General features: G+C 44.8%; 12 protein-coding genes and 1 non-coding gene across 13 annotated transcripts; 5 read left to right on the top strand and 8 right to left on the bottom strand.

Moving 5' to 3' along the window:
* Window positions 1-233: 233 nt before the first annotated feature.
* Window positions 234-2,628, top strand: GGI43DRAFT_396798 (voltage-dependent anion channel-domain-containing protein). The gene is made up of 3 exons (XM_083205021.1): window positions 234-568; window positions 636-2,346; window positions 2,406-2,628. The coding sequence occupies exon 2, from the start codon at window positions 728-730 to the stop codon at window positions 2,087-2,089; it is 1,362 nt and encodes a 453-aa protein (XP_083064345.1). The 5' UTR covers window positions 234-568; window positions 636-727; the 3' UTR covers window positions 2,090-2,346; window positions 2,406-2,628.
* GGI43DRAFT_t52 lies at window positions 2,533-2,619 on the top strand. Its single transcript has one exon. It is a non-coding gene; the product is annotated as a tRNA-Arg (tRNA).
* On the bottom strand, window positions 2,614-4,341 carry GGI43DRAFT_254749 (Zn(II)2Cys6 transcription factor domain-containing protein). Its single transcript, XM_083200878.1, has 3 exons — window positions 4,096-4,341; window positions 3,741-4,010; window positions 2,614-3,685 (listed from the first exon to the last, which is right to left on the bottom strand). The coding sequence occupies exons 1-3, from the start codon at window positions 4,264-4,266 to the stop codon at window positions 2,783-2,785; spliced, it is 1,344 nt and encodes a 447-aa protein (XP_083064344.1). The 5' UTR covers window positions 4,267-4,341; the 3' UTR covers window positions 2,614-2,782.
* Window positions 4,342-4,725: 384 nt separating this feature from the next.
* GGI43DRAFT_380685 (Aldo/keto reductase) lies at window positions 4,726-6,110 on the bottom strand (the record flags this gene model as incomplete). Its single annotated transcript, XM_083203017.1, has 4 exons — window positions 4,726-4,749; window positions 4,805-5,497; window positions 5,572-5,797; window positions 5,872-6,110. 4 exons carry the CDS (start codon window positions 6,108-6,110, stop codon window positions 4,726-4,728), a joined length of 1,182 nt encoding a protein of 393 aa, XP_083064343.1.
* A 2,184-nt stretch (window positions 6,111-8,294) lies between these two features.
* On the bottom strand, window positions 8,295-9,600 carry GGI43DRAFT_431299 (metal-dependent hydrolase family protein; the record flags this gene model as incomplete). Its single annotated transcript, XM_083209389.1, has 5 exons — window positions 8,295-8,595; window positions 8,671-8,872; window positions 8,932-9,189; window positions 9,241-9,407; window positions 9,461-9,600. 5 exons carry the CDS (start codon window positions 9,598-9,600, stop codon window positions 8,295-8,297), a joined length of 1,068 nt encoding a protein of 355 aa, XP_083064342.1.
* A 276-nt stretch (window positions 9,601-9,876) lies between these two features.
* Window positions 9,877-10,155, bottom strand: GGI43DRAFT_396791 (uncharacterized protein). Its single transcript, XM_083205020.1, has one exon. The coding sequence runs from the start codon at window positions 10,073-10,075 to the stop codon at window positions 9,908-9,910; it is 168 nt and encodes a 55-aa protein (XP_083064341.1). The 5' UTR covers window positions 10,076-10,155; the 3' UTR covers window positions 9,877-9,907.
* Window positions 10,156-10,592: 437 nt separating this feature from the next.
* On the bottom strand, window positions 10,593-16,422 carry GGI43DRAFT_396789 (ankyrin repeat-containing domain protein). Its single transcript, XM_083205019.1, has 5 exons — window positions 15,421-16,422; window positions 14,711-15,362; window positions 14,028-14,649; window positions 10,855-13,976; window positions 10,593-10,774 (listed from the first exon to the last, which is right to left on the bottom strand). The coding sequence occupies exons 1-4, from the start codon at window positions 15,913-15,915 to the stop codon at window positions 11,117-11,119; spliced, it is 4,629 nt and encodes a 1,542-aa protein (XP_083064340.1). The 5' UTR covers window positions 15,916-16,422; the 3' UTR covers window positions 10,593-10,774; window positions 10,855-11,116.
* On the top strand, window positions 16,401-18,458 carry GGI43DRAFT_396785 (NAGSA dehydrogenase family protein). Its single transcript, XM_083205018.1, has 6 exons — window positions 16,401-17,371; window positions 17,422-17,499; window positions 17,555-17,630; window positions 17,684-17,818; window positions 17,872-18,002; window positions 18,065-18,458. The coding sequence occupies exons 1-6, from the start codon at window positions 16,684-16,686 to the stop codon at window positions 18,115-18,117; spliced, it is 1,161 nt and encodes a 386-aa protein (XP_083064339.1). The 5' UTR covers window positions 16,401-16,683; the 3' UTR covers window positions 18,118-18,458.
* Window positions 18,459-18,461: 3 nt separating this feature from the next.
* GGI43DRAFT_396784 (uncharacterized protein) lies at window positions 18,462-19,571 on the bottom strand. Its single transcript, XM_083205017.1, has 2 exons — window positions 19,099-19,571; window positions 18,462-19,045 (listed from the first exon to the last, which is right to left on the bottom strand). Exons 1-2 carry the CDS (start codon window positions 19,383-19,385, stop codon window positions 18,472-18,474), a joined length of 861 nt encoding a protein of 286 aa, XP_083064338.1. The 5' UTR covers window positions 19,386-19,571; the 3' UTR covers window positions 18,462-18,471.
* Window positions 19,572-19,736: 165 nt separating this feature from the next.
* Window positions 19,737-20,821, top strand: GGI43DRAFT_396783 (bZIP transcription factor). Its single transcript, XM_083205016.1, has one exon. It carries the CDS (start codon window positions 19,832-19,834, stop codon window positions 20,783-20,785), a length of 954 nt encoding a protein of 317 aa, XP_083064337.1. The 5' UTR covers window positions 19,737-19,831; the 3' UTR covers window positions 20,786-20,821.
* On the bottom strand, window positions 20,781-22,299 carry GGI43DRAFT_396782 (serine hydrolase domain-containing protein). The gene has a single exon (XM_083205015.1). The coding sequence runs from the start codon at window positions 22,019-22,021 to the stop codon at window positions 20,873-20,875; it is 1,149 nt and encodes a 382-aa protein (XP_083064336.1). The 5' UTR covers window positions 22,022-22,299; the 3' UTR covers window positions 20,781-20,872.
* Window positions 22,300-23,945: 1,646 nt separating this feature from the next.
* On the top strand, window positions 23,946-25,415 carry GGI43DRAFT_396780 (class I SAM-dependent methyltransferase). The gene is made up of 2 exons (XM_083205014.1): window positions 23,946-24,127; window positions 24,204-25,415. Exon 2 carries the CDS (start codon window positions 24,241-24,243, stop codon window positions 25,168-25,170), a length of 930 nt encoding a protein of 309 aa, XP_083064335.1. The 5' UTR covers window positions 23,946-24,127; window positions 24,204-24,240; the 3' UTR covers window positions 25,171-25,415.
* Window positions 25,416-25,576: 161 nt separating this feature from the next.
* Window positions 25,577-26,415, bottom strand: GGI43DRAFT_380678 (S-adenosyl-L-methionine-dependent methyltransferase; the record flags this gene model as incomplete). Its single annotated transcript, XM_083203016.1, has 2 exons — window positions 25,577-25,887; window positions 25,977-26,415. 2 exons carry the CDS (start codon window positions 26,413-26,415, stop codon window positions 25,577-25,579), a joined length of 750 nt encoding a protein of 249 aa, XP_083064334.1.
* Between the last annotated feature and the right edge of the window lie 649 nt (window positions 26,416-27,064).

Raw genomic sequence — 27,064 nt, 5'->3', positions numbered from 1 at the left:
TTTCCTTTCTCTTTTCCATAGCAACAACACAATAATCTTTAGATTCAGCAAATATCTCATAATGCTATTCTATACCTGGTGGTACCTTTTCTCTAGAAGGCCCACCATGACTGCGGCAAGTTGATAAGAGACTTGGCGAATTCTTACCTCGTTCACCGGCATAACACCGACATCATTTTAGCCCTTGAAGATCGTATCAACCCCTGAGAGTTTTCCGGCAGATTGACTCGCTAGCTAAATTAACTTTTCTAATTTCACACCCGATTAGTGTGATCGGCTTTTAAGAGCGGCGCAAGTGCCGCGCCAAGCTCAAGACTTCTGCCATACCACATCTTGGCTGGCATGGCCAAGATGTTTGACACACGATAAAGCTTCAGTGAGGTAACCAATGTAACTCACTGCAGCCAAACGACTTATCGAAATGAGACTCGCTGCCTATTGATACCTAATTATGGCACCCAAGCTTTGCTCTTGCTGCGTCAGCTCCCTGTACAGCCACCCGTCCAAGAGATACATGTCGGGAAGTCGCTGGGGCCCTGGCTTCGCCTGTGCTCGGAAAGCAAGCAAGGTTAGGAAGGAGGTTCTAGAATATTTAGATATGAAATCTCCTAACGTGTTCAGAGCTCCTCAATCAGACATTTTCACTCCACAGAGCTTTCCAACATACTATAGTATACTTTTTCTCTCCAAAGGGTCGCTTGTTCGACAACACACGAAATCATCTATTATGGCTCACAATACACAGTCTCTGAAATGGGACGACCTACCTTATCCAGGAAGATCCGAATCCGAGGACCAGGAACTTTCAGAGTTCTTTGTTCCCATCGACAACGATGCTGCTGAGAGAGCAAGGCCTAAAACCAGCGCCACCAACCATACAAGAGTGCCTTCTGACGATGTAACACGCACTAACACGCCAACACCTGAGAAGCAGCACGCAGACGACGAGGAAAATGCCATGAAACCAGCCAATGATATTTACGATCCGAATAGACCAAAGCTAGCTATACGGCAGAGACTTCAACACTTCACATGGGCTTGGTATACTCTACCGATGAGCACAGGAGGTTTATCCTTGCTTATATTTGCACAGCCTAATCAATTCAATGGCTTGAAAACTATTGGCTTTGTGGTTTATATCGTGAACATTATCATATTTTCGCTCGTTGCAATGGCAATGGCAGCTCGATTTGTCTTCTATACTGGTGAAATGATGCGTTCTCTTACTCACCCGAGAGAAGGTTTCTTTTTCCCGACTTTCTTTCTCTCTATCGCTACAATTATCACAAGCACTCAAAGATATGCCATACCAGATAACCATGTTGGATTGAAATGGGGCATACAAGCAGCTTTCTGGATATACGTCGCTTTAACGGCTGTGTTAGCCGTTGGTCAATACAGCTACGTTTTTGCGATTCACAACCTCAATCTCCAAAGCTTCATGCCAACTCTAATTTTGCCAATCTTTCCCATCATGCTTTCCGGGACGATTGCGTCTGTCATAGCAGCAACACAACCTGACATCGCCGCCATGCCAATTCTCATCGCTGGGCTAACATGTCAAGGCCTTGGGATGTCGGTTGCCATACTGATGTATGCTCATATGATTGGACGCTTGATTCAGTCTGGGCTTCCAAACCGAGAACACCGCCCTGGTCTTTTCATGTGTGTTGGGCCGCCAGCGTTCACGGCCTTGGCTTTGATTGGCATGGCGAATGGAGTACCTGACAGTATCGAAGAACTAGCTATCGAGAGAAGTGTCATCAGGGTCATCGCAGTTCTAGTGGCTGTTTCTCTCTGGGCCCTCAGCTTTTGGTGGTTCGGTATCGCGGTTGTTGCTGTTGTTTCATCGCCACCGAAGTATTTTCATCTGGGCTGGTGGTCTATGGTGTTTCCTAATACAGGCTTTACATTAGCAACGATCTCTATCGGGAAAGAATTGGCCAGTAGCAGTCTGCAGTGGGTGACTACAGGAATGAGCATCTGCATAGTCATTATCTTTGTCTTTGTTTTTGTCAACCTTGTTCGGGCTGTATGGGTTCAAGATATCATGTACCCAGGAAGAGATGAAAATGTAGAGGACCATTAAGCTGAGACTGTTGAGGATGACTCCTATGCCTAGAACTATCAAACAATCATAAAGAGATTTCCCCCTTTTCCGTTCTATTTTCTATCATTGTCGTATTCCGCATTCATTCTTCGAAGACGCTTGCCTTACAAGGTAATTTTGAAGTCATCTAATTTTCTAATACTGGCACAGTACGATTACTTTTTATTACCAGAATGGGTAATCAGCACGTCGCTAGCTCCCGGACACTGATTTGCCACCCGCGGCGATGAAGCACTGTATAATAGCCCTACCGCCTGCTTGTCATGCAGAAATTTTCTGACGCTTGATTCCATAGCTCGTATCAGCAAAACCTCAGCTGATTTTTTTGCCTGCATATCTGATTTCTTTGGAATCTTTGGATGGCAGAAGGCATATACGTTTATGAATATTAAAAAGACGCATAGAAAACAACAAGATCAGTTGGCCGCGTGGCCTAATGGCTAAGGCGCTAGATTTCGGTTGAGAATCACCACCTCTAGAGATTCCAGGTTCGACTCCTGGCGTGGTCGCTTCGATATATTTTTCCCTTTTTGCAGGGTATACTGCCCGCAATTACTATTTAAGTGCATAAAAGGGCTGGATTTTTTTTTATCTTGTACTGAAAATGTAAAGATATTTATGGATATTAAATACGCTATGTACATAAGACGTCCTGTTACATTCATACTATTATCAAAACTCTGTTGCTGGATGATAACCCGGATCTCCAATTGACCACCCACCAGTGCAATTCGGCGTAAAGTTAAAGTACTGGCGGATATGTTCGATATTTGCCTTCCACCCCTCGTCCATATTATTCTTGTCGAAGCTTTCGAGAATGGATTCGCACATAACCTTTGTACGAGTCCTGGCCCACCACACACTCTCAGAAAGAAGCCACCACGCGGTAGCGTAGAATGTAAGCATGACAACACATGCTTCGGTTTGGTTCATGGCGAATTCTTCTTCAAAACCTTTTGATGCCTTGGAGGGCCAGAACAGGGTATATATCTGTATCTGAAGTATCAAGTGATGGATAGCATGGCCGTTCCTTACAGCGTCCATAGTTTTTAAGAGAGGAGCTAGCCGATCAAAAGCATTGTATGATCCATGGTGCATGCAGCATCCGAAAGAACCATCTAAAGCAGTTGACTGAGCACCAAAGAAAATTTCGCGAAAGTCAAATCTAGTTCCTATAGCCGATTCCCAGTCTTGAAATCCTTGGATGGTAGCGCCGGACAAGGGAGACTTGAAAATGCCATCAGGGTAGCTCTCATCTTCCTTCATAGACATGATGACTGCTTTGAGGCCTGCAGCAAATTTGAGCAGCCTGTCTGGTTCGCTTCTCATATCGATTTTCTCGTCTGCATATGCAAAAAAGGGCATGGACCAAGCATAATGGACCAGCAAGAGAGAGCAAGCAATGACTACATCATGATTGCAATTCTCTGTTCCCTGTGCTAAGAGACCCCTGAAACCAGAGAGGGTAAGATCTAGATGATAGGCCATGGCTTTGATGTATGTAGGATTATCGGGCGAAATGCTATGCTGATGAGAGGCGGATATCGTTAAGATTGCATGCATAACGACCTCATACTGGCTATCGTTAGCATTTATCGAATTGAAAAAAAGAGTGCTTTACATAACGAACGTTTAGTGCCAAAGGAATCACCCCGTCTCTCCATACACTGGCGCCAAAGGCAAGTGTCGACGCAGTGTGGCGGTCAAAATGGTACAGGAGTTGTAGGACTGTCATATCAAGACCCAGTCCAGGAGATCTTGGAATGGAGCTATTACCAGATCTCTGATAGTGGATTTGGTCTCGTGGATGGTTTGGCAACATGGACATGATGCCAAATTCATACTGACACGGTATATTTTTGGCTGAACACCTCGCGCAAACAGGTCGGATCTCGTCGCACTGTAAGATTGTCAGTTAATATTTGTCCTTCTCTCTTTGAAAAAAAATGATAAATATAGAGAATTTGAATTCTTTTCCATTTTACCTTGACTCTGGATGATTTACATGTCAAACATCCAGCCCGAGACTTGACATGTCGTCTCCGCTGGCGTAATTCGCGTCCATGGTCGTCAACTCGAGGAGTTGTAACTATTGGAATCTCTCCTGCTTGTGAAATTGCAAATACTCCAAAGTTTCCGTTGGGAGCCGCTGCCATTGTTTCAAAGCGCAATGAAAAGAGAGTATGTCTAATAATCTGATGACTCCTGTAAGGAAAGAAAATGAATAGAACTTTTAAATAAGTCTCGTTGATTCCAAAGCTCGCTAGTGGCCGGGCGGCATGGTGAAGTGCGGCCAAGCTGCTGACACGGTGCCTTTTAGCGTTGTTCGGTTAATTACATGTACACACACGTAGTGAATAGCTGGCGCTATAGGTAGGATAAGTGCTGTATTAGCTAGCAGACATTGGAGCAAATAGTGTAGACTCAACAGCACGGAAATGGATGATCTGTTAGCTAGTAATAGCCTTAGCTTCAACTGTAGGCATGATAATGTAATCTTATATCTATATTCGCTAAGCGCCGTCTGGATATAATGTAGCTAGTCTATGATCGATGTGATAGTTGGTAATGAGCCACAAATATGTAATCGCATGTGCCCTCAAAGTCTCGCTACCTTATACAGGATGAGGTTTGGGTGCCTACATTGTGTTAGCCTAGGTAGGATAGCATGGGTCAAGCTCAATATCAACGTACCTGTGGTGGTGATACCCAATCAAAGTGTCCCAATCTCGCCGTTGTCCAAGCATCCTTCGCATACTGAGTGCCCTTTGGCCCACCCAAAAATGTCTGAGGATATCCAAATTCAAATGGTATAGCATTCTCAATTGCATTCTTTTCCTCATCCGTCAGATCTATGCCAAGTGCTTCAATATTAGCCTTGAGGTGTTCGGTCTTGCGACCGCCCACAATAGGGAAGACATATGGGGCCTTGGTTCTAGCCCAAGCCAAGGCTACGCTGGTGATGGACGTGCCGCGAGCCAAAGCTAGCTTCTCCAGAGTATCTGCCATAACGGTCTTCTGGGGCTTATCGACGAAAGGAACCTTGCGACCCTCTCTAGCTCCCTGTTCTTTCTCAGCCTCTCGCTGGGCTGAAGTGCGAAAGTAACCCATTCCCAAGACACCAAAGGGTGCCAGAGCAATGCCCTCATCGATACACATGGGAACAATCTCGCGCTCGATTTCTCGCTCGGCAGCATTCCACTGCCCTTGAAAGACAGAAAATTGAGTCAATCCCTTCTGGCGAGCGTACTCGTTGGCCTTGGCAACAACCCATGCTGGAGTATTAGAAATGCCTAGATAGAGAATTTTTCCGGCCACGACGAAATTGTGTAGAGATTGCATGAGTTCCGGGATGCTGGTTGTGAAATCCCAAGTGTGGACGTAATACTAATTCGCGTCCGAGTTAGCTCATTCAGAAGACAACAACATGTATTGAATGGGAAGGAAAAGCCAAAACTAACCAAATCAATGTAGGATGTCTGCAGTGCTTTAAGACTCGCTTCGATAGACAGTACTAGAGACTTCTTGTTGTTTCCGCCAAAGTTAGACTGTATCTTTGTGTCTTGGTTGTGCAGCTGCCAAGCAGACGTGTACTTGGTGGCCACGATAATTTCCTCTCGGTTATTTCGTGCTTTCATCCATTCACCAATGATTTCTTCGGATTCTCCGCATTGATAGTTTCCCGCTCTAGGAACATTGGAAGTTAGCATCTTTTCCTTTTTTTTTTTCGTAGCTGGGTTAAAAAGACTTTAGCAACGCACGTATCAATAAAGTTGCCTCCCTGGCTATAGAAATAATCCATCAGCTCAAAGGATGCTTCCTTGTCGCAACTGCCCATAATATCTTCCCATGCTGTTCCAAACCCCATGCCTCCAAGGCAGAGGGGACTGACTTTAACTGCAGCCGTGGGTGACAACTGGCGATGATAGCCAAGCAAGCTTTTGGGCAGAGGTGCAGCCGCAGGGAGATTGTCGACCTTCTTCTTAGGGACGGTAGACATGATGAATGATGAATTGTATGGTAGCGTAAAAATCTATAGAATTCTCTGTTTTTATTACTTGCTGATAAAAAAAGACGTCTGGAGTTTCATGGCAACGTCTCAATTTATATCTATTCTTCAACTATGGGCTCTAATTTCCTTAAACTCCGTATTTCCAGTTGGTTTGCAGCTCTCTCGTATACCTAATTCGGTAAATATCCTCTACACTTGAAGTATATCTCCGATATGCAATATTGCAGTCAAAGAAAGTGTGCGACACAGTATATTTCCATCAATTATTAGCGGTCATCGTCGTTTGCCAAATCGGGTATACGAGATAAAAGCGTACTAGTGCGCTGACTGCCTCCACAGGAGAACGAACCATCCGGCATTCGCCCAGCTAGTGAATTACAGCACAGGGGAGTTATCATAAAGTACCGTAGAAAAGAGAGAGGGCGTTCTATTTCAAAAGTAAAAAGCTACGCCTTAACCAAAGTATATAAACATGTGAAGAATTGCGTACATAGATTCTTTCGCAATGAAAATGTTTTGCCCATAGTTTGTTTCATATCATAAGTTACTACGGAATAGATATAGGTAGTTATAGAAAAATGAGCCAAGTGACTTACTACCTTTACTAGGTTAGTTAGCTACTATGCGGATAGCAAAAACATACCCCAACAGCAATACTCATAATCAAGGGGGTTCTGCTTGTGCTCCATGTCATTACGCGAGATGTGAGGGGGCAAAAGTAGTGACAATGGTACTCCGTAGTGTCCGTTATGATCCCTAACGCTCAACCAATTGTATTGTCAGCAGATTTTACTCTTTTCAGCAATATTGAAATATAGATATGCGTACTACCTGCTAAGCATCCACGTATCAAAAGCTACCCACTATCAAGTCCTAAAAATTCGCGCCCCGGATATAGGCCAAAGACACACTCCGCAAGGGGCTCCAAAAGTTATCGGATTTAGTGGAAAATCCGCTTCATGAGGCCATCGTCTGTGTCATCTATGTCGCAATTAGTGATTACTGAAAGCCATCCAGTGAAAGTACAGATTAACTGTCAACTCTTGCAGTTATGAACTCTATGTGCAACAACAAAGCAACTCATCGGGTTTACGGGAATGGCGGCAAATGAATAGAAGGGGTAAATTTTATTTCATTATTTAGCATATGATAGGACGATCATGACACATCAGAATTTTCAGCGCCGAGAAGCATGATGTATACTTAGTTTTATCATAACCTGTGCTTCGCACCTGAAATGGACTCACACATGACAGGGGACCGTTTTTAAAACCGAGATTGTATGAAGGGCAGAGATACACTGTTATGACTGCCACTTAGACGGTTGCTACACCATTGGGCTAGAATTTATATATTATCTCTTCTTGTTCGATAAATATCGTGTGTAGGCTCAATGAATCCATCGACAGTGGAGCAATACAATCCCTTGTTGAGTCACCACTGAAAGATAGTGGCAGATTTATGAGATAAAGTGAGATTTAAGATTTAATTCTCCGATACTGCATATCTTCAGCGTTGGCAAAGCGCGAATGTGGACGAAAGTATCGTAGGACCACTCGAAAAACGGCTACATTTTCCTATACAGCAGTTGGCAGTCATTATAGAATCGTCGATTCGCTACATTGCTATGATTAGGGGACGTTTATCATCCCCGGCCGAACTCATGGAGAGAGGCTTGTAACACGCTTCCTATCAGGGTATTACATACTAAGATACATACTAGATCATTTACATACTGCTAAATAATAGTCGCTCTCTTTGCAATTAGGATTGTGAGATTACATGCATAAGCTAACCCTGTTAACCCCGTCGAAAACATTTAGTCAGATAGTCTCAGCAGAATACGCGTATCTCTCACCTCTCAGTTTCTTTTAGATGAATTTTGGTCTACTACTGAGTGGGCAGCCATCGATTTGCTGACATTATCATCCCTCGACACTTATGGTCACATGTTTATAATACGCCCTGAACTGGACATTGCCCATTACGTTTGACCTGAGATAGGCGTTCTCCAACGTCCGCTTTTATTTAAGATTAATGTTATAAAAATACTTCCGCTGCTAAATTCATTGGTAAATATTAGATTAACCACTCAATCTTTTGTCCATTGGCGTGTTTGAATTGGTAGATTCGTTACAACATTGCCTGAGATTACTTTGTTTTTTCGATGCTTTAATTCGTGATGAAATCGCCAGGTCCGGCCTTGTGGATTCGCCCATTGATCATAATGACATTCAACTTAACATGGTTCTGAAGGATTTCAATATCCAGAATAGGATCTCCGTCAACCAAGATCAAATCAGCATAGTATCCGGGCCTAACCCTGCCGAGCTCATGTGGACGGCCCATTAAAGCTCCCACTCCCGCAGTAGCAGCTATGATGCTTTCGTGTGTAGTCATGTCTAACAGTTTGTGGAAATGCACGAGATCCCGTGCATATGTACCATGCGGGCACCAGGCGAAGCCATAGTCACTGCAGTAAAGATATTAGCGTAGAGTCTGCTATTACTCAATCGTGCCGAAAGAACAGGGGTGTATATCAACTCACCCTCCTGGTAGAACAATAATTCCACGGCGATGCATCTCCCTCAATGCTGCAATAGCAATTTCAGTCTCCCTCTTGTATCCCAATGCCTCCGCAGCGCTGAAGCTGTATCCGTAGGGCTCAGCATCATAGAGAGTCGCCCAAAGCCAGTTAATTGCAGGAGCGACAACAATACGGTCCTTCTTCTCCTCAAGGAGCTTCATGCCTAATCTCCGATGATCAGTATTATTAGGCACCAATCTGAGATTGGATGTTGTTTCATACCTTCATCACATATATATGAGGCGTGGAAAATAACGTCCACATCGTATTTGGCGGACTGAATGACAGAATCCCGGGCTCTAGCATGAGAGCAGACACGTTTGCCTAATCTGTGCGCCTCGTCGGTAGCTACCTTGGTTTCTTCCTCTGTATAGTAGCAATCTTCGGCCGAACGGATCTCAGTGATAGCCTCCCCAGACATACTAAGCTTTATATTATCAGCGCCAAGATCTGCGATTGTCTTGATAGTGCGGCGGAAATCTAACTATTGGTTAGTTAAATATCCTGATATTGGGCTATTATGGAACTGACCATCAACGTTGTCTACCATAAAACTGATATCGGGGCTCAATTCGCCATCTATTTTAGCAATCTCGCGTGCGTTTGCAAGGGAACGCGGCCCCGGGATGGATCCATCGTTGATAGCGTCCCGAACAGCTATGTCGAGGTGATCTTTCGCAGCTGCAGCCCCAAAGCACCTGGGGCACCTAATTATTACCGATTTGACGTCTGCGACAGATGAAATGCTTACATAGTATAGCCAGAGTCTAGGTAACATTTCGCATTTTCCTTTGTCAACATCAAATGCTCTTCAGCGTCCATTTTCCCAAGCTGATTGATATCGCCACTGTTCCAAGTCATGTGTGTATGGGCATCCCCAAGACCAGTCATGATGGTGCGATCTTTTCCATCGCATACAGTAACATTCGGGTACCTCTTGAGTTCAATTTCATTAGGGATAGATCCAACGAGTACGATACGCTCGCCTATCTATATTATACTTTCTTCTTTTCTTTTTTACTTAATAGTCTAAAAAAAGAGCTTAAGAACCAACCTTGAATACATACGGAACCCTTATATGATTCGCGACCACTCGATTCTAGAATATTTACATTTACAAAGAGAATTTTAGAAGCTGGGTCTGTACCCTTAATTTCGTATTTTGGTGGCAGAAGCTCAGGCTTGATTTTGTACTCTCTTATAGCGTAAGATTGCGTGGTGGCCCTTTGTAAGGCTCTTCAGATGTAGCCTGAAGGCTATCTAGCGAGAAAGCGGGCCACGAAATCATGTTTTGACGCTTTTCGATGGTTATTTCCAAGATAGAGACACTAATGGAAAGACAAATACAGAGATGAATACATATCATACAGCTTGATGTATGTGTATATATGTATGCTTCAGCCTAAAGCAGCAAAAGAATTCCTATGGGATCTGGGTAGGATGCACTTTTGTCCGGGTATAAAATCCCTTGATTCCCGGCAAGCGGTTATTTGTAAAAGAGGGACTGCAGGAGAAATATTCACGTACAATAGTGAAATAAGAAGCATATTTTCTCACAGCTAATGACCCCTCTTCCTGACGATTGAGCAAGTTGTACAGTGAGTTGATAAAGCCACTTAATTCCTAATACTAGGTTGGTCACTCTAAGCAGTTTAATGAGAAAACTGGGAAGAATTAAGTAGAAGGATTTATGAATAATTAATAACGTAAAGAAAGCTATACTGCTGATTTGTTATAGTGCGCGTAATAGTAATATCGTACGCTGATTATTTGCAGATTGTTTGCAATTCCCTGTTATTAGCCGCTTGACTGGTCATATAAAATGCGGGGTAGAGAATATATGTAGATGGGAGCGAACAGGTATGTGAGCATCGCTTAGGTAGGTAACATGCAGCTTTGCAGTTCATTAGATATAAGCGCTGAAGGCGGCAATGATTAGCGAAAGTACCATCACCGGAGGAGAGAATATAATATGACTACCATTGAAGACTAAAAGAAGCATGATAGTGATCAATAAATTATTAATGGTGGATTGAATGGCTTCATTATAGGGAGAAATATGCTCCTATATTAATATCACATACGTTAGCAGATAGTTTATTTGTTTGCAGAGTATTGGCTTCATCGCAATTGTAACTTATGTACCTTTAAGTTCCTAAAGCATATCAGTCAATGAAATCGAAATCTCTATACCGGTGGCAATATATTTTGATTTCACTCCAGTATAGTTTGCAGTGTGCAGGAACCGTGTCAAGCCATCTGTACGGATTCTTCTCTAGAGCGAGGCGAGATTTTGTCTGAGCTATTGTACTATAAATACCAAGTTCTACACTGCGCAACAGTAACTATCAACAAGACTGCTCTTAAATCATTTGACATCGCTTACTGCTAGAATATTGCATAGATTCTATTCTTTTTCTCCTTCCTTGTCTACATGTACTTTGCTTGCCTTCTCTACCTCCCAAAACTTTCTATATCTCTCCACGCCCTCTTGACCATCATCTTTGTCTTCTAACACACGTTGAAGCCACTCTTCATCAGGCTCGAATATTGTGTGGCAGTCAGGCACCGCCCCAGCATCGAGCAGGATCTGAACAATGTCCCAATTGCCTGCAATAACGGCAGCGTTTAGGGCACTGCCATATTTCCCGCCTCGAGCGTCCACATGGGCTCCTTTGTTTAAAAGAAAGGTAATGGAGGTCGTCTGGCCCGAGTATGCTGCCGCTTGTAAAGCCGAGCCGTATTTTCCACCTTGTGCATTGACGTCGATGTCAGGACATATCTCGAGAAGAAGCTTTGGTCCGGCTACGCCGAAATACACATTTTTACTCTCATATGGGAAGTCTGGCTTTACGGTACACGCTATCTGGAGCACCGTACCGTATTCACCGACTGCAATATTGGGGTCAGCACCACGCCTGAGCAAGAGTCGAATCCTGTAGGCCCAATCGGCTGGGAAATGCATATATCCACCCATAATATCGCTCCCATCACTACTATCTCCGTCATTTACATTGGGTTCATCAGTAATACTCCATGTATCCTCAGCCAAGAACAATGCGCTAGGGTCCCAACTATGCCGCAGCGAAGTGTGAAGAGCCGAGCCATAAGGGCCATGCGGATCGTTCACATCAACGCCGAGGTTAAGCAATAGTATCACCAGGTCATCATCTGCATTGGCAGACTGTGTGGCCGTGTGCCAGGCTCCATTGTTCCGCACATGAATATTAGCACCGTGTTTGAGGAGCAGACGTACCACTTTAATATCCCCCCCTGCGCAGGCAGCCTGAAATGCAGTACCGTAATATCCGCCTTCAAAGTTCACATCAGCACCGTGCTCAAGCAGTAGTTTTGCCACCCGTAGATCTCCGACCCCGCAAGCTGCTTGAAGCGCTGTGCCGTATCGTCCGCCCTGAACGTTTACATCGACACCGTGATTGATCAAGAGGCTCACTATGTTTATGTATCCTTCAGCGCAGGCTGCTTGGAGCGCCGTCCCATAATAGCCGCCTCTAGCTTGCACATCAGCGCCGCAGCTCAGAAGCAACTGTACTACTTCTAGCTTGCGCTCCTGAAACGCAAATCCGCCTTGACATGCCGCCTGCAAGGCGTTGCCATACTCTCCTCCTTGAGCATTCACATCAGCGCCTTTCTCTAGTAACAGCTGTACAACAGAATTTGGGACGTTGTGGTTCGAGCATGCTGCCTGTAATGCCGTGTCGTATTTGCCTCCTTTAATAGAGGCATCAGCGCCTTTATCAATCAAAAGTTTCATGATATCAGCCATTTTCTCCTTGCTGTTAAAAGTTATGCAAGTGCAAGCAGCCTGTAGAGCGGTGCCAAAACCACCCCCCTGAGCGTTAGGATCTGCGCCGAGGTCAAGTAAGTACCTGACGAACTCAATATCAGGATCCATTTGTACAATTGCCGCGTGGAGTGGGTAGCTGTCCTGCCCAGCCATGTCATTCACATTCGCACCTCGTTCGAGCAATAGTCTGGATACTTCCGTATATCCGAGAGATATTGCCACAAAGAGCGCCGCTGCCAGAGAACTGTTTGTATTCATGTCGACGCCGGCGCCGTTGTTGAAAAGAAAACGCAAACAGTCTGCAGTATGTGGCTGTCTTCTCCTTGACTCCCATAATTTGGGCATATATTGTGCCTTTCTGAATGGGCTGTTGACATCGGCTCCACGACTCAAAAGAAGCTTGAGTAAATCGAGATGGCCTCCCCATAGCGTAGCTCGCAACGCCGAATCCAATTTACCAGCGATTACATTGGTTTCAGCGCCGTGGTCCAGTAGAAGCCCTACAATGGCTGCATCTCCTTGCTCTGCTGCCTTTTCCAAATAGTCGTGCATTTGGGCGCCATTGTCCAAAAAGAGTTTTGCGATGCTCTTTCTTCGATTATCCGTCGCATAACGAAGCCCCTCGTCTAGATCCACTTGCGTGAGATACTTATTAAAACCGGGACTCCTTGAAATCAACATTTCAGTGAGCTGGCGGAAGCCGCGCATGGCAGTAAAGCAATGAGGTCGCCAAATTAAATCCTTATACGGGTAGTAATTGCTAACCATAAGAAGCAGGCTTTGGCTGCGAATTGACATCGAAAGAACAGCATTTCGTGAAACTTTAAGTGGCCAGGATGCGTGAGGGATCATTTCCAAATGTTCAGCCCAGTTGAGAGATGCGTATGTCAACAATTTCTTCTTGTACCTATTCTCATCCTTATAGAAATCCGATATCCTAGTCATCGAGCTTATGTGCAGGTGATAGGCGAGACATAAGTGTCCGATATGCATGTGAGCATCAGACTCTGTAAATGCAAAGCTAGATGCATGGCTCTGGAAAATTCGATCAGATGTCAAGTACTCCTTGATCGAAAAGTGAGCCAGTCGGACATGGAGATCTTTTTTGCGCTCTTCGTGTATTTTCTGAGCACCAACTTCTTGGATAACTATGAGTCCAGGAAAGTACTTTAGCACATCTATTGGAGAAAACAGAGGAGAAATTCTCTCAAATCCTTCGTCAGGCGTGGGTGGTAGTACAAAGATCTCGGCAAGCAGACCAATCTCCAAGGGTTCTATTGCAAAGGCGAGCCATTTCAGTGATGCTATGACTTGTGGTTGGAAATCTTCATCTATACTCTGGAGCATTCTGTTATAGGTCAAATCAAGTCCTCTTGGAAGGTCTTGGAGAGCCTTGCGGACGGCATCCACAGAGGATAATTTTTGCAAGTTTTCGAACTGGCAACGGATGTACTGGAACCTTAACTAGCAATGAGCAATATTATTGATGAAATTCTGGGGGGTGACTCACATTCCATCCGCTTTCTCCATCAGCGCAATTTTTGTTTCTTCTTTGATACTCTTTGGCCATGTATCGTAATCGGCATCAGCCAAAATGGAATCGATATACTGGGCAATGTCATTGTTGAGAACTCCGACTTGGTCTGATAAATCGACTTCTTCTCCCCAAGACTCGGATAACAGAGGCCTAATGGCTTTATCTATATCTACTTCCTTGCGGCTTGTACAAAACATGTGAAGGCTATCGGGCGCTACTTGAAGGATATGGCGTAAGCTATTAAGAAGCTTCTTCCTCTCGTCATCAATCATTGGACACTCATCTAAAGCATCAATAATGATATATACGGCTGAAAATCCCTGCATAGAGGCGATTAGCGCTTCCATTAATGTTTTGGTATCCGGACGGCCGCCGTCATTTTTATATTCGCCAAGACTTTGGACTGCTTGTGGTATATGCGGCCGACGAGCACTAATCTGTTTTATAAGTGATGAGAGCATTCCGTCGACTTTCTGCTTCTGGGAGTCGCTGAAGCTAAAATAAAAATAAGCGAGCACATTTGTAGCGTTCCCCTTGTGCTGGTCTTGTAGATGTTTGATCACCGAAGAGCTCAAGACAGACTTTCCAGAGCCAGCTACAAAGCTGTTAGGTAATCCTTACGGATAAATAAAAGAGCACATGAGGTAGAGACATACCTTTTCCATGAAGCCATAAAAAAGACTTGGACGCGGTACTCTTCTCCCATGTCTTGAATACCTCTCTCCGATATATGAGCCACTCACCCGTACCATTAGTATGCTTATGACGAGCACTATTATAAAGCTCGGTGTGGTCAATATCGCACAACCATTTGAGCAAATTGATACGGCCTTCTTGATCTTGTGCCTCTTGAATAGCTCGCTCTAAGCTAAGGACATTTGCCCCAATAGTAAACCAGAGGCTCATTGTTTCTTGGTGCCGGTTCTCGGCAGCCGAACATTCATTGTCGTATTGAATATCGCGCCATGTCGTAGACAATTTAGCAAACATAGTCTCCTGTTCGCGAATTCCATCAATCAGCTGGTCCCAATCATTTTGCTTTGTAATATCTAGGCAAATGCGAGATGCGGAGCTGTCAGTAAAGTAGCAATAAGCTCTGGCTTGAAATTTTAAAATCTGTCGATAGAGCCTCTCTAAGCCGTTCTTGTACTCGTGGTGAGATTTTTGGAAAGGCTGGTCCTCGTGAGTCTTCAACCCATAGCGACGGATGTAGAGCTCTTCTCTCATTCGGCTCTGGGCGATGAGTGTTGAGATGAATTCTAACCCCTTTGCTAAAGATGCCATTTGCGATGATGGATTAATAAACAGCTAAAAATGATCAGTCAGTAGCTCTCCCTAGCTACGTTTATTCTACAATCCGACTTACTGGCAGCAACAAGCTAATGCCAGCCCAAGCCAGAGATGCGTAGGGGTTTACACTCATGGCATCAGTAACATATTCATTGACCAAGCTCACAACTCCTAGAACCGGCTGCACAATATCTCTAACCTCAACCTCTGAGCTCCTGAATTTTAATTTCCATGTATTTGCATTTACTTCGTTCATTTTGTACTCCAGGATCGTTTGCATTCGGTCTCTCATACTAGCGTTTGACATCGAGCCCAGCCCAGCGACCAAATTGCCTTGGAGCTTTCTCTCATATTCCTCGATGAGTGCACTACTCTCTGCTCGAAGCTTCTCATATGCTATATTCCAAAGTTCATTGATTGGAGCATTATCGGATTGAGGATTTGTTAATATCTGCTTCTGGGGTTCAGATGTATGGGAGCCCGATGTGTTATACTGATCCTCGGGCCATAGCCAGCCTGGTAGCTTCCCTTGGAGATTCTTGAGGCTTCGTCTCAGACCCTGACGCCCCATTTAGTGTTGATTGTATTAATATGCTTCGAGGGTTGTCTAGATGCTGAACGTCGCAGGCGGTAAAGTGAAAGGCGAGTTGTAGGGCCCCGCCTGAAGATACATTGGGCTTTAATGAGCCACCTTCTCAGCCGCCCGCTGCGGGTAATCCCTGCGGCGCAAATCATGCATGATCCGATAGTTGTAAGCGCATAGAATGCCTGATTTTCAGCTTTCTATGTGCCTGCAGCTGTTGATGCGGCCAAGAGGCAATCTAGTACATGTAGGCAGGCCATTATACCCAGGTACTCGTATATTTTCCTCCAGAACCTCAGATGCGGTTCCTACTCTGGTTCCATCTGAGTGGCCTTCGGAATTATTCTCCTAACAGAACAATTTCTCACATACCGTATATTATAAAGCGCCTCAGGTGCTTGTCGTCTTGGCGCTCAAGCTGGCGGGCAGCCCCTCTTTGTATCACCCGCATTCTGGCGGGCCAAAAATACAGTAATTATACTATGCATACACTGTATATTTTTCATTTTTCATTTTTAGACAATTGGAGTTATTGCACTTCTGCAAAGTCTCTCTAAGCTGCCACCGTACGGGATTGATGACTCAGCGCCCCAAACCCGATCTCGGCCGCTGATAGCCACTAGACAAAAACAATCAACGCACCCACGTCAAGGATTATTTTGGGTAACCCAGCTGGACAGCATCGTACAGCACGTCCTTCAAGCCTCTTTGTTTAACATCTCTATCTGCCAATTGAGCTCAAGAGTTACTAGAATAATGCTATCTGCTACTACTTCGGCTATGCGCTTCAGCGCTCGCCGCATTACCCCCCGAATCGCCTCGACTCTTATCGCGCCCAAGCCCAAGGTCTCCATCGGCCGAAGCATCAACTTCGCGCAAGCTCGTTGTCTTTCTGCTACCAGCCAGCTATCTTACGCTACCACAAACCCGAACCCTCCCCTAGGCATCAAGAATGCCTCCAACACCACCCCCTCTCGAATCGGCCTCATTGGAGCCCGCGGCTACACAGGCCAAGCCTTAATCGATCTTCTTAACGAGCATCCCATGATGGACCTTCGATATGTATCTTCTCGTGAACTCAAGGGTCAAGAGCTCAAGGGCTACACTAAGCGCAAGATCATCTATGAGAGCCTGTCTCCTGAGGAGGTCGCTCAGCTGGATAAGGATGGCAAGGTCGACTGCTGGGTTATGGCTCTTCCCAATGGTGTCTGCAAGCCCTTTGTGGATGCTCTCGGCCAGTCTTCCAGCTTGATTGTCGACCTCTCCGCCGATTACAGATTTGAAGAGAGTGGACCTTGGAATTACGGACTTTGCGAATTGAAGCCAAGAAGCAAACTTGCCCAGTCAAACCGTATCAGCTGTCCTGGGTGTTATTCTACTGGCTCACAACTTGCCTTGGCGCCCATCTTGGAGCATCTTGGAGGAAGCCCTCAGGTTTTCGGCGGTGCGACTCCCAATTGACAATGATGGAACTAGGAAGCTAACCAGATACAGTTTCTGGATACAGTGGCGCAGGCACAAAGCCTTCTCCCAAGAACGACATCAACAATCTCAAGGACAACCTTCTTCCCTGTAAGAGTCCAGCAAGAACTCTGCAACTAGGAAGGACGAAGCTAACATGTACCAGATTCGTTGACAGGACATATTCATGAAAGAGAAATTAGCCACCATCTTGGCACACCCACAGCATTCATGCCCCATGTGTACGTGCCATATCTCCCCCACTCTGTGTATCGTGAGACTGACAATGGTGTAGCGCCTCCTGGTTCCGCGGTATTCACCTGACCGTCAGCATCCCACTGAACAAGGAGATGACTTCTCGGGAGATCATTCAGATCTACCAGGAGCGATATGCTGGCGAGAAGCTGGTCAAGGTCGTTGGCGAAGCCCCGTATGTGTTCCCTATGAGTGCCATATTGTTTCCCTAAACTAATAGCTATGAAGAGTTGTCAAGGGAATCCAGGACAAGCACCACGTTGAGATTGGTGGATTTGCTGTTGACAGCACGGGCAAGCGCGTCGTTGTTTGCGCAACGATTGATAATCTCAACAAGGGCGCCGCCACGCAATGCTTGCGTAAGTCTTGAACAGCGATGACGAACAATGGCAGATTTGTTTTGGCTAACTGTTGTAATCAGAAAACATGAACCTCGCACTCGGATATGACGAATACCAGGGAATCCCCATCTAAACACCAACACAAATATAGTGTACTAGTCCCTTCGCAACACTCGATTCCCATTGGCTTAAAGAGGGGCGGACACCCGTTTTCACATTTCTAGGTTAAGTTAACAGGTGCGTTCCCTTGCGCTTGACAAATTCACTTAAAATCCAACCCCGGTCTTATACAACACGAAGCTTACGTATATTCATTTGAAGCCTCTTCCTATAGGTACTCTGTAGCATCTCATATAGTAATTGACCTCTACGCTGGAGCAATTTGAGAAAGCATTTTTAGTGTATTATTATTATATGGAATATAAGATTAATATTTAATTTTACATGCCGATAATAATGCATTTTGTTCTGAAACAGCTCACTAACCTTAAGCAAAATCTGTGCTCTTAGCAATCTCTTCTATAATACCCAACTCTTCTTCCACCTTTCTGAGCTTTTGTTTGGCGATACCGAAACAATCAGATCCAAGGAGAACTCGTAAAACTTCTCCTTTGCCTTTCTTTGCCAGGACCTCTCCTGCCCCATCAGTCGCCACGTCTACTATCCTCTTCCCTCCCTTGATGGGATCTCCTGGCTGCTGGCCATCTGACGCATGCTGATACTCCACAAGTCCTCTAGCGGGAGTACCATCATATTCGTTAATTTTGCGCGCGGGGACTATAAGATTGGTGACCAAATTGGTCCTGAAAGAGCCTGGCTCAACAAGTATAACCCTAATACCAAATACGCCTACTTCAGTTGCCAAAGCTTCTGAGAAGCCGCTCAAAGCGAACTTGGAAGCCGAATAGGCGGTTGTTGCAGGGGCACCATAAAAGCCAGCTAAACTGCTGACATTTACGATTGTTCCTGCGCCATTCTTTCTAAAATGAGGCAAGGCACCCTTGATGCAGCGCACAGCTCCAATGGTATTTGTCTGCAGTTGAGCCTCAAATTCATCGACGCTAATACACATAGTTAGACAAATGTACACCAAAAAATAGCATGAGTCTCTTACCTCATCTCCTCAAGCGGACCTAGCATTGCATATCCGGCATTGCAGACCAATATATCAACATTGTACTCTTTGACAAGCTTCTCAACAGTAGCTTCTGTCTCTCGTTTGTCGACGTCTATCTCGACCCATTGCCCGCCTAGCTGTTGGACTGTAGGATACTTGACCGCCGCTGCCTGGGGGTTGCGAGTGGCGGCCAACACTTTATGGCCAGCTGCAAGAGCAGCATAGACAATTTGCACGCCGATGCCAGAAGAGGCGCCGGTGATGAGGAATGTGTGTGCTACCATTTTGGATGTAAATAAAGCGTTGGTGTATTAACTCATTCTGAAGAATCAGTAAGGAGATTCTTGGCCCTTATATACATCATTTTTACATTGGCATTTCCATGATTTGAAATTTTGGACCAACTACTTCGCCGTTATCCCCGTTTGGCGTTTTCCTCTTCAGACTGCTTCAGCCTGCAACTAGCTTACTCTTCGGCCGTGATTGGATACGATTTTTGTCTAAGCCACCCCATCTCGCGATCTAAAGATTGTAGCAACGTTGTGGGGACTCGCTGCACCAATGATATTCGAGGTGTAAGCAGACGGCATTATTAGCGCTTGGATAGTTCAGCTATTAAGCAAGTGGCCGGTTACGTCTACCGAGATGTCTTCTCTTCTCTTCGATGTAATCTCCGAGAAAACAGTTCAGGCCAGTCAATTTTTTGACAGGGAGATCCGCAATAGCCAAGATGCATGATATATATGAGGCTGCATCCATGGCGCGTTATGACGATGATGAGTGGAGAGGTACTACCGATCCAAGAGTACGGCGCAGAGTGCAAAACCGGCTTAATCAGAGAGCATATCGGTTACGAAGGAGACAGACGCATGAAGTGCCCAATAAGAGATCGAAGAGAACGGCTAATAGCAAGACCATACCTATTCCTAATCTGCCAACCGGTGCTTTAGTCGAGAAGAGCAGCCTCAGTCATGCTCCACTTCAGGTGTCCCATCGAGATGCTGATGAGAAGCATGATGCAGATACAGATGCACATCCTAACACAGCTCCTTGGTACACCGACCCGAGGACGGTATTCTTGCAATTCTATAGGCTGAAACTTGGGAGCCACATAGGATGCTCACCGTCTAATGATCATCTTCTATGCATAATGCAGTTCAATGTCATGAGAGCACTTGGAAATATCAGTGCCATTATCGGACTATCCACAGCCAATCTGACAGACGATACTTGTTCATCTCCATTTTTCGATTCTGCGCTTACCCGCTCAAGTCGTCTTGCTGGTAATATACCGCTAACCCGTCTTCCAAAAAATCTCACACCCACAAATCTACAGAGAACTACTCCACATCATCCATGGTTCGATATCTTACCATTTCCTGAAATGAGAGATAATCTTTTGCGCCTTGAATCAAGTACAAGCGCAGTGGCGAATAATTCACATTACGACGCAGATAATCTGTGTCATTGGATGGTGGGACTAGACGCCGATCAGAGAGAAGGCGGTCTTATCGTATGGGGAGACCCGTGTGATGTAGCATCTTGGGAAGTAACAGCAGAGTTTTATAAGAAATGGGGCTGGACACTTCAAGGCTGTATCGAATTATTCAGATCGACCAATTACTGGAGAGCGAGGAGAGGGGAAAGACCACTCTTTACTATGCAAAGAATAGAAAACATTTAGAAAATAGTTGCTCAGAGCAATAAACTTTATTAATAGCTTTTCATACTTTATTTCGTAAGTTATTGCTTATCCATTAGAGGAGAACCGCTATTCTGCTACCCCCAAAGCTTTATATACAGCCATCACATACTCCCCCTCTCTCCCCTTTACCATTATGTTATACGACATCTGGTTCATAGCATATGTAAATGTGAGTTTCCTGTCGAGATCAAAGACGAATAACGATCCACCCCAGCCTCCCCACCAGCCAATTCTCCCAGTTGGCATGAAGTTTGCAGCGCCTCGCCCTCCGAGCGCATATCCAATGCCAAAGCTTACGGGCTGTCCCATTACTAAATCTATGCCGTCTGACTGCTCTTGGAAGATGAGGTCAATTGTTTTTTGAGACAGCAGCTGCACTCCGTCAACTCCACCACCGAGTGCTAGGGTGGAGTAGATGCGGTTCAACCCGCGAGCATTTGCAAATCCGTTGAAAGAACCGAGGTCTGCCTTTCGGATCTCTTCCGTATTGACAAAATTTGGGCTGAAGACAGGATTGGCGAGCGTCTTGAACGAGATTGATCCTGGTTCGGGCATCACCTGAATTGGTGATAAATCTTTATGCGCAATAGCATTGCTCGCGCGAGAAATATCTTTATCCGAGAGGCCAATCTGGAAATCTGCATTCAACGGACCCGCAATCTCCTCAGAGACAAACTGTTTCAACGTCTTGCCTGTCACGCGTCGCAAGACTTCGGCTATCAATATTCCAAAAGTAATTGCGTGATATCCTGATGCTGTACCGGGTTCCCAGAGAAGACTTTGTGCTGCAAGCTTGACTGCAAGAGCGTCTTGGTTAGGCAAGTCCTCAAAGGTTATCATTTCTTCCCATGCTGAAAGGCCTGACGTATGAGACAAAAGATGCCGAATCTCAACATCTTGCTTCCCGTTGGCTGCGAATTCGGGCCAGTACTGAGCAACTTTTGCATTAGGATCCACTAAGCCGCGATCAATGAGCATCAAAAGAGCAAGACTTGTGACTCCCTTTGTGCACGACCAGACTGGAACGATAGTATCAGACTGCCATGGACGGGTACATTCTTCGTCAACATATCCCCCCCAAATATCGACAACGTTTTTGCCGTCTATATTCACAGTGATGGAAGCTCCAACGTCAGCTTTAGAATCCAGATTCTTTTGGAAAAGCTTCCGGAGCTCTTCGAATTTGGGATCGTAGTGTCCATGGACTTGTGCCATCGTGGTAGAGTAGCCCCACCTAACGAGAAAACGCTTATAGAGGGGATGAGGCTCTAAAGTAAATTTCAGGCAATATCAGGATGGCTACTATTCTTGTTCAATGGAACGGGAGATGCTGTCCTTGCATACCAATTTATATTCCAAGGCCCTCACGGAATTCTTCCTTGACTCCCAACAAAAATAAATTTACAACCCGTATCCCACAGCATTGTATTCGTGGAGGGAAGATCACCCCCGCAGATGCTAGTTCACTTACCGTAGGGTGGAGATGGAATGTCCGCCGCATCGTAGTGCTAGTCACATACTACGCAGAATCGGGTTATATACACTGCCCGAATCTGGGACTTCTAAGCTTAATAAGTCAAATCCGGGGTAGTTCAACTACCATGAACCCTACAGGCCAGAGGCGGAGCATAATAACATAGTAGGCAATACTCCGTAAAGAGTGAAGTACCCATTATATGAGGCACAAGGCTATGCTATTTATCGAATAGCTCGGATCGAATAACCCACCAGTGTGCCGAGGTAGTAGTATTGGCAATCGTACACCACTAGCTCTCTTTTCCTCTCATGGGGCAACCTGGTGGGCTTTCATAAATGGACGTATGTATGAACCGTTTGGACTATGCCTCTAGGATCAGCCCATATTGTATACAGTAATTACCTGCTGTAGCCTAGGTAAGCATCGAAATTGCTGGGCGGGAACTAACCCAAGACGATTAGCTCCCGCAAATACAGGTCTAGATTGTTCGCCGCAGTTGATGAATCGACTAAACTTCTCCGCAAATAGATTGCGGAAGTACAGATCAAGCCAATCCCACTCTATGGAACTTGACACTGCCTCTCTACTTCCGGTAGTACTCTCTCCTTGACTTAAGTGCACTGGAATAGTCCATTCATCATACGAGGATTGAGTCGAAACAGATTTTGACACAAGGTCTACGCCGTGCTTAGAGAAACATTTTCGTGGATAATTGAGTATAGCAAAAGATGCAGCGAGGACACTTTCTGGAAAAAATATTGAGATAGAGTAATGTTGGTTCTCTGATGAAGAATAATATAATACATTTCGACTATTGTTCAAAGATACTTAAATGGGAAATGTTTCCGTGCGGCAGAATTGCCTAACTTTACATAAATCTATAGCTGAGAAGTGAAAATACAAGGTAGAGGCGGGAGAGCGTAAGCTGACCCATGCGCTGCCGAAAATATGTAGATTGGCGATGGGATTTTGACAGTATTTTGATCTATGTTACAAGAAGAAGGGTGTTTTTGACTGGAATAGATGAGATAACTTTGTCGAAAGAAATAAATTAAAAAAAAAAAAAAAAAAAAACTCAAACTCGCCAGACTACTTCTCTGAGTCGGACTAAGGAAGTAAATAAAGGTTAGATATCACTTGATATTCATCCTACAATTGGCATACCATCATGCAGCATGGTAACATCACGTAGGTGTTGATCCTGTTAGCGAGAACTCGTATTGAGGGCCAGATCATTGTGAATTCGAACTTTACTAACTAAATATTGGGCAAACGTCCTGTTTTATATAATTTGGAATAAACAACCCGACATAAATTTATTCAATTCTGTTGTAGACATGTATGGTGCTATAAAGTCATTACAAGTACTTAAAGACATTAGCCACGCACTTATATAATTACATGTATTTACTAACTAGCGAGTACTTGCGTTCACTAGGTAGAGTGTACTTGCATTAATATTCTCAATGTTTTTTGAAGCTCAAAAGCGCTTGTTTCAGTTCAAGTTGAGTAAATCGAGTCTTTTGTTCTTGATTGGCAGTTGTTAATTAAAGGCTCCGCTAATTCTTTATAGTTCGATACGCTCCTAAATCAGGAACAAGACTCTTGAAATATGCTTAAACGGGAAGCAGATTACGACGCGCCGGGGCGGAACAAAATTATTACAGCGATTGTAAACGCAGATCGGCCCCCGACTCGGCAAAAAAGGGCTTCATCAAGATGTAAATCGAGGTTTTGTATAGCTTCGGTTTCCGATTCGGCAGCTAAAAATAGTTTCAAGGGGTCAATCAGTGTCTGGTATAGCTTCGGTCTCCGGATCGGCAGCTAAAATTAGCTTCGTCAAGGTATAAATGCATGATCAGGCTGCAACTTTTGGCACATCTCCAACGTTTCTAATTAACACCAATCTTCAACTTTCAGCTTCAGCTTATAGCTTCAATTTGTTTTATCCGTAACCATGGGAACTACAGAAGACATCTTTCGTTCATATTCCGCGGAGCAGGGCCAGAATTACTCGGTGGTACGCCCTGGGTATCCTCCAGAGCTCTTTAAAATCATCGTCGACCACCACACTTCTACGGGCGGCCAACTCGATACCGTTGTTGACGTCGGCTGCGGCCCTGGCCAAGCCATCAAAGACTTGGCTCCCTTCTTCAAAAATGCTATAGGCCTGGATCCATCGGAGGGCATGATTGACACCGCACGCGCTTCCGCCAAGTCAGAGAATTTACCTATACGTTTTGAGGTATCATTTGCCGAAACACTTGGTGTCGACTTGGAGCCGCCGGTCTCCGATGGTAGCGTCGACATGGTCACTGCTGCCACAGCGGCCCATTGGTTCGACATGGCAGGCTTCTGGAAAGCCGCAGCGCGCATCCTAAAGCCTGGCGGTACCGTTGCGATTTGGATCAGGTCGGGCGCGGGGATAAACACCACAAAGACGCCGAACGGGGCTGCAATACAAGCTGCCGTAGACGAATTCTACACTGAGCTACGGCCATACGCGAAGTCAGGTAACAGGCTGGCTCACGATCTCTATAATAGCCTACCATTGCCTTGGACACTTGAAGTTCCGGTAGCAGAGTTCGATAAAGATAGCTTCGTCCGCAAAGAGTGGAACAAGGATAAAACAGGCGGGGATGACGAGGTACCAGTTCGCACGGGAGGTCCAATTACACCGGAGCAGTTTGAGAAAATAATGGGTACATCTAGTCCGGTAACTCGATGGAGGGAGACTTTCCCAGATAAGGTTGGGACAGAAGAAGACTTGGTCAGGAAGCTGAGAAGGCGAATGGAGAGCCTTTTACACGAAGCTGGCATCAAACCTGGCGAAGAGGTGCTGCGTGGAGAGGTAGCGATGGCGCTGCTGTTAGTAAAGAAAATTTAGGAACAAGCCCTAGATTAAATATCTCTCAAAATGGTCCCAACGTCGCTGGCAAACCATGGCGCCACGCCCTTTATACATCATAGTTACTGAGAGAATAGACACTTCATAATAACCTTATCAACCAGAAGAAAGTTAATATGGCAAGCAATCCCAAAAGTCTGTCACTACCAGAATCAGATTAATAGCAGCAGAGTAGCGTTAAGTTGATATAACATATAGTTTCTGAGCGTAATTCCCAAATATACAGCAGAAATACAAAGTATAAACTGGAAATAATCCATTCCATCCCTCAGCAGACGCACTGTTGTTGCAACGAGTACTTCACTGAAAACCATAGTATATGTCATCTTTGAGAAAGAGAGAGTATATTTCAGCGCACACCTATTATATATGCAAATCTTTCCATCTATAGCAATTCAGCTTCAATTAAGCTCTCATACCCACGGCCATCCGGCAAAATCTTAACAATCTTCATATCGGCTTCATTGATCACTTTATTCCAGGTCGCCTCTATTCTTTCCTTGCCAGACATTTGCAGTATGAAACAACCCAAACCAGTTTGGTGGTGGCTAGCTCCCATAGTCGGGAAGACTATGTCATGGATTGACACTTTTGAATAACCAGGCTTCATGGCAGCTGCAACCTGTTTCAGAATATCCACTACCGTCTTGTCTGGCCAGTCGTGAAGAACAGTGTGAAAGTAGTATGCTCGGCTCCCTTTATCTACTGTCAGCATCAAGCCAAAAAAAAAAAAAAAAAAAAAAGAACCAATTGTTTTTTAAATTAAATCAAACCAGGGAACTGACCTTTTACTGGCTGGGGCTCGAGAAAGTCATGTTCCATAGCTTTGATCTTATCTGTAGTAAGATTAGCGGAAGCAATAACATTTGGCAAATCCTGTAGCACGAGTGATCCTGCCGGGATATCAGGATATTTCTTGAGCACTTGAAGAAGATCTACACCATGATATCTACCAATATCCACAACTAATGCGCTACCATCGCTCAGGTCGGAGCCTTCGAGTAGTGTGCGAGTATCGTAAAACTGAGGCCATGGTCTCCTGTCTTTGCCGTATAAGATCATAAGACTAGAGAACCTCTCTTGGTACGAAGGATTTCCCTTGCATCGGTCAAAGAAATCTTGTTTCTCGGGGTAGGTATCAGTATAACAACTATCAGTGTCAGCCGATGGCATGCGATAGCCAGTCTTGGCGAAATATTCGGGAAAGTGAAGAGAAGAATGCATGGTATGGTCGGTTGGGGTCAAGTAGTTTCCCAATTAGTTTGTGGCAGCCCCTTATCATGGTACGTTCAATATAAATGCCTAGTTCGGAGTGCTGTCGCGATGAGAGTGCTCTTATCGCCAAGGGCGAGCGAAAAGACCGTCGGCACGAAAAGACCCTCTCCGGTTTCCTCGATAATGTTACTTGAAGCTAGTAGCTGTAAACGATTTTCTATCCAAATATTAGTAACTTGTGAGTGGTGCTTGTGTTATCAGCCATGGCAAGAGCAACGGAAATATTTAATAGATATGAGCGTCTCGAGTCAAGAAGCGAGGAGCGTGTTCATAAAATGGGTGGGTGGTTCTTCACGAGTTTAAATAAATATATGGAAGTGGCACGACTTCAAGATGTTTCTCACGTCATTCTTCATATAGTTAGCTGCTCATTGGGAAATTTGATAGCTATATTAGATTCCCTACTAAAATATGACCTTTAAATATTTTGAAGTGATACAAGTGTCACTGTAGCTAATAATAGTCTCCCAACATGTGGCTGACTGAATGCGATTCCCAAATAAGAAAATGCATCGGCCAGAAAGAGTAAATCACCAATATTAGAAAATGATTGGGCAAACTATATTTCATACGAGAGGTTGGATATTAAGCCGGATTT

Source organism: Trichoderma evansii (genome assembly GCF_050947405.1).
Source record: "Trichoderma evansii strain SZMC 28006 chromosome Unknown GGI43scaffold_3, whole genome shotgun sequence".
NCBI lineage: Eukaryota > Fungi > Ascomycota > Sordariomycetes > Hypocreales > Hypocreaceae > Trichoderma > Trichoderma evansii.
The sequence above is the reverse complement of the archived record's forward strand: the minus strand, read 5'-3'. Positions and strand labels throughout refer to the sequence as shown.

What these genes read in the sequence shown, in the direction of transcription:
- GGI43DRAFT_396798 (XM_083205021.1), top strand. Translation starts at nt 728, where the DNA reads ATGGCTCACAATACACAGTCTCTGAAATGGGACGACCTACCTTATCCA.
- GGI43DRAFT_254749 (XM_083200878.1), bottom strand. Translation starts at nt 4,266, where the DNA reads ATGGCAGCGGCTCCCAACGGAAACTTTGGAGTATTTGCAATTTCACAA. An exon ending in GTAAATCATCCAGAGTCAAG is followed by an intron (nt 4,011 to 4,095) that starts GTAAAATGGAAA and finishes ACAATCTTACAG; the next exon opens with TGCGACGAGATCCGACCTGT. An exon ending in TGATTCCTTTGGCACTAAAC is followed by an intron (nt 3,686 to 3,740) that starts GTTCGTTATGTA and finishes AACGATAGCCAG; the next exon opens with TATGAGGTCGTTATGCATGC.
- GGI43DRAFT_396791 (XM_083205020.1), bottom strand. Translation starts at nt 10,075, where the DNA reads ATGATATGTATTCATCTCTGTATTTGTCTTTCCATTAGTGTCTCTATC.
- GGI43DRAFT_396789 (XM_083205019.1), bottom strand. Translation starts at nt 15,915, where the DNA reads ATGGGGCGTCAGGGTCTGAGACGAAGCCTCAAGAATCTCCAAGGGAAG. An exon ending in GCATTAGCTTGTTGCTGCCA is followed by an intron (nt 15,363 to 15,420) that starts GTAAGTCGGATT and finishes GATCATTTTTAG; the next exon opens with CTGTTTATTAATCCATCATC. An exon ending in TTTATGGCTTCATGGAAAAG is followed by an intron (nt 14,650 to 14,710) that starts GTATGTCTCTAC and finishes ACAGCTTTGTAG; the next exon opens with CTGGCTCTGGAAAGTCTGTC.
- GGI43DRAFT_396785 (XM_083205018.1), top strand. Translation starts at nt 16,684, where the DNA reads ATGCTATCTGCTACTACTTCGGCTATGCGCTTCAGCGCTCGCCGCATT. An exon ending in AAGCCCTCAGGTTTTCGGCG is followed by an intron (nt 17,372 to 17,421) that starts GTGCGACTCCCA and finishes AACCAGATACAG; the next exon opens with TTTCTGGATACAGTGGCGCA. An exon ending in CAAGGACAACCTTCTTCCCT is followed by an intron (nt 17,500 to 17,554) that starts GTAAGAGTCCAG and finishes AACATGTACCAG; the next exon opens with ATTCGTTGACAGGACATATT.
- GGI43DRAFT_396784 (XM_083205017.1), bottom strand. Translation starts at nt 19,385, where the DNA reads ATGGTAGCACACACATTCCTCATCACCGGCGCCTCTTCTGGCATCGGC. An exon ending in GGTCCGCTTGAGGAGATGAG is followed by an intron (nt 19,046 to 19,098) that starts GTAAGAGACTCA and finishes TATGTGTATTAG; the next exon opens with CGTCGATGAATTTGAGGCTC.
- GGI43DRAFT_396783 (XM_083205016.1), top strand. Translation starts at nt 19,832, where the DNA reads ATGCATGATATATATGAGGCTGCATCCATGGCGCGTTATGACGATGAT.
- GGI43DRAFT_396782 (XM_083205015.1), bottom strand. Translation starts at nt 22,021, where the DNA reads ATGGCACAAGTCCATGGACACTACGATCCCAAATTCGAAGAGCTCCGG.
- GGI43DRAFT_396780 (XM_083205014.1), top strand. Translation starts at nt 24,241, where the DNA reads ATGGGAACTACAGAAGACATCTTTCGTTCATATTCCGCGGAGCAGGGC.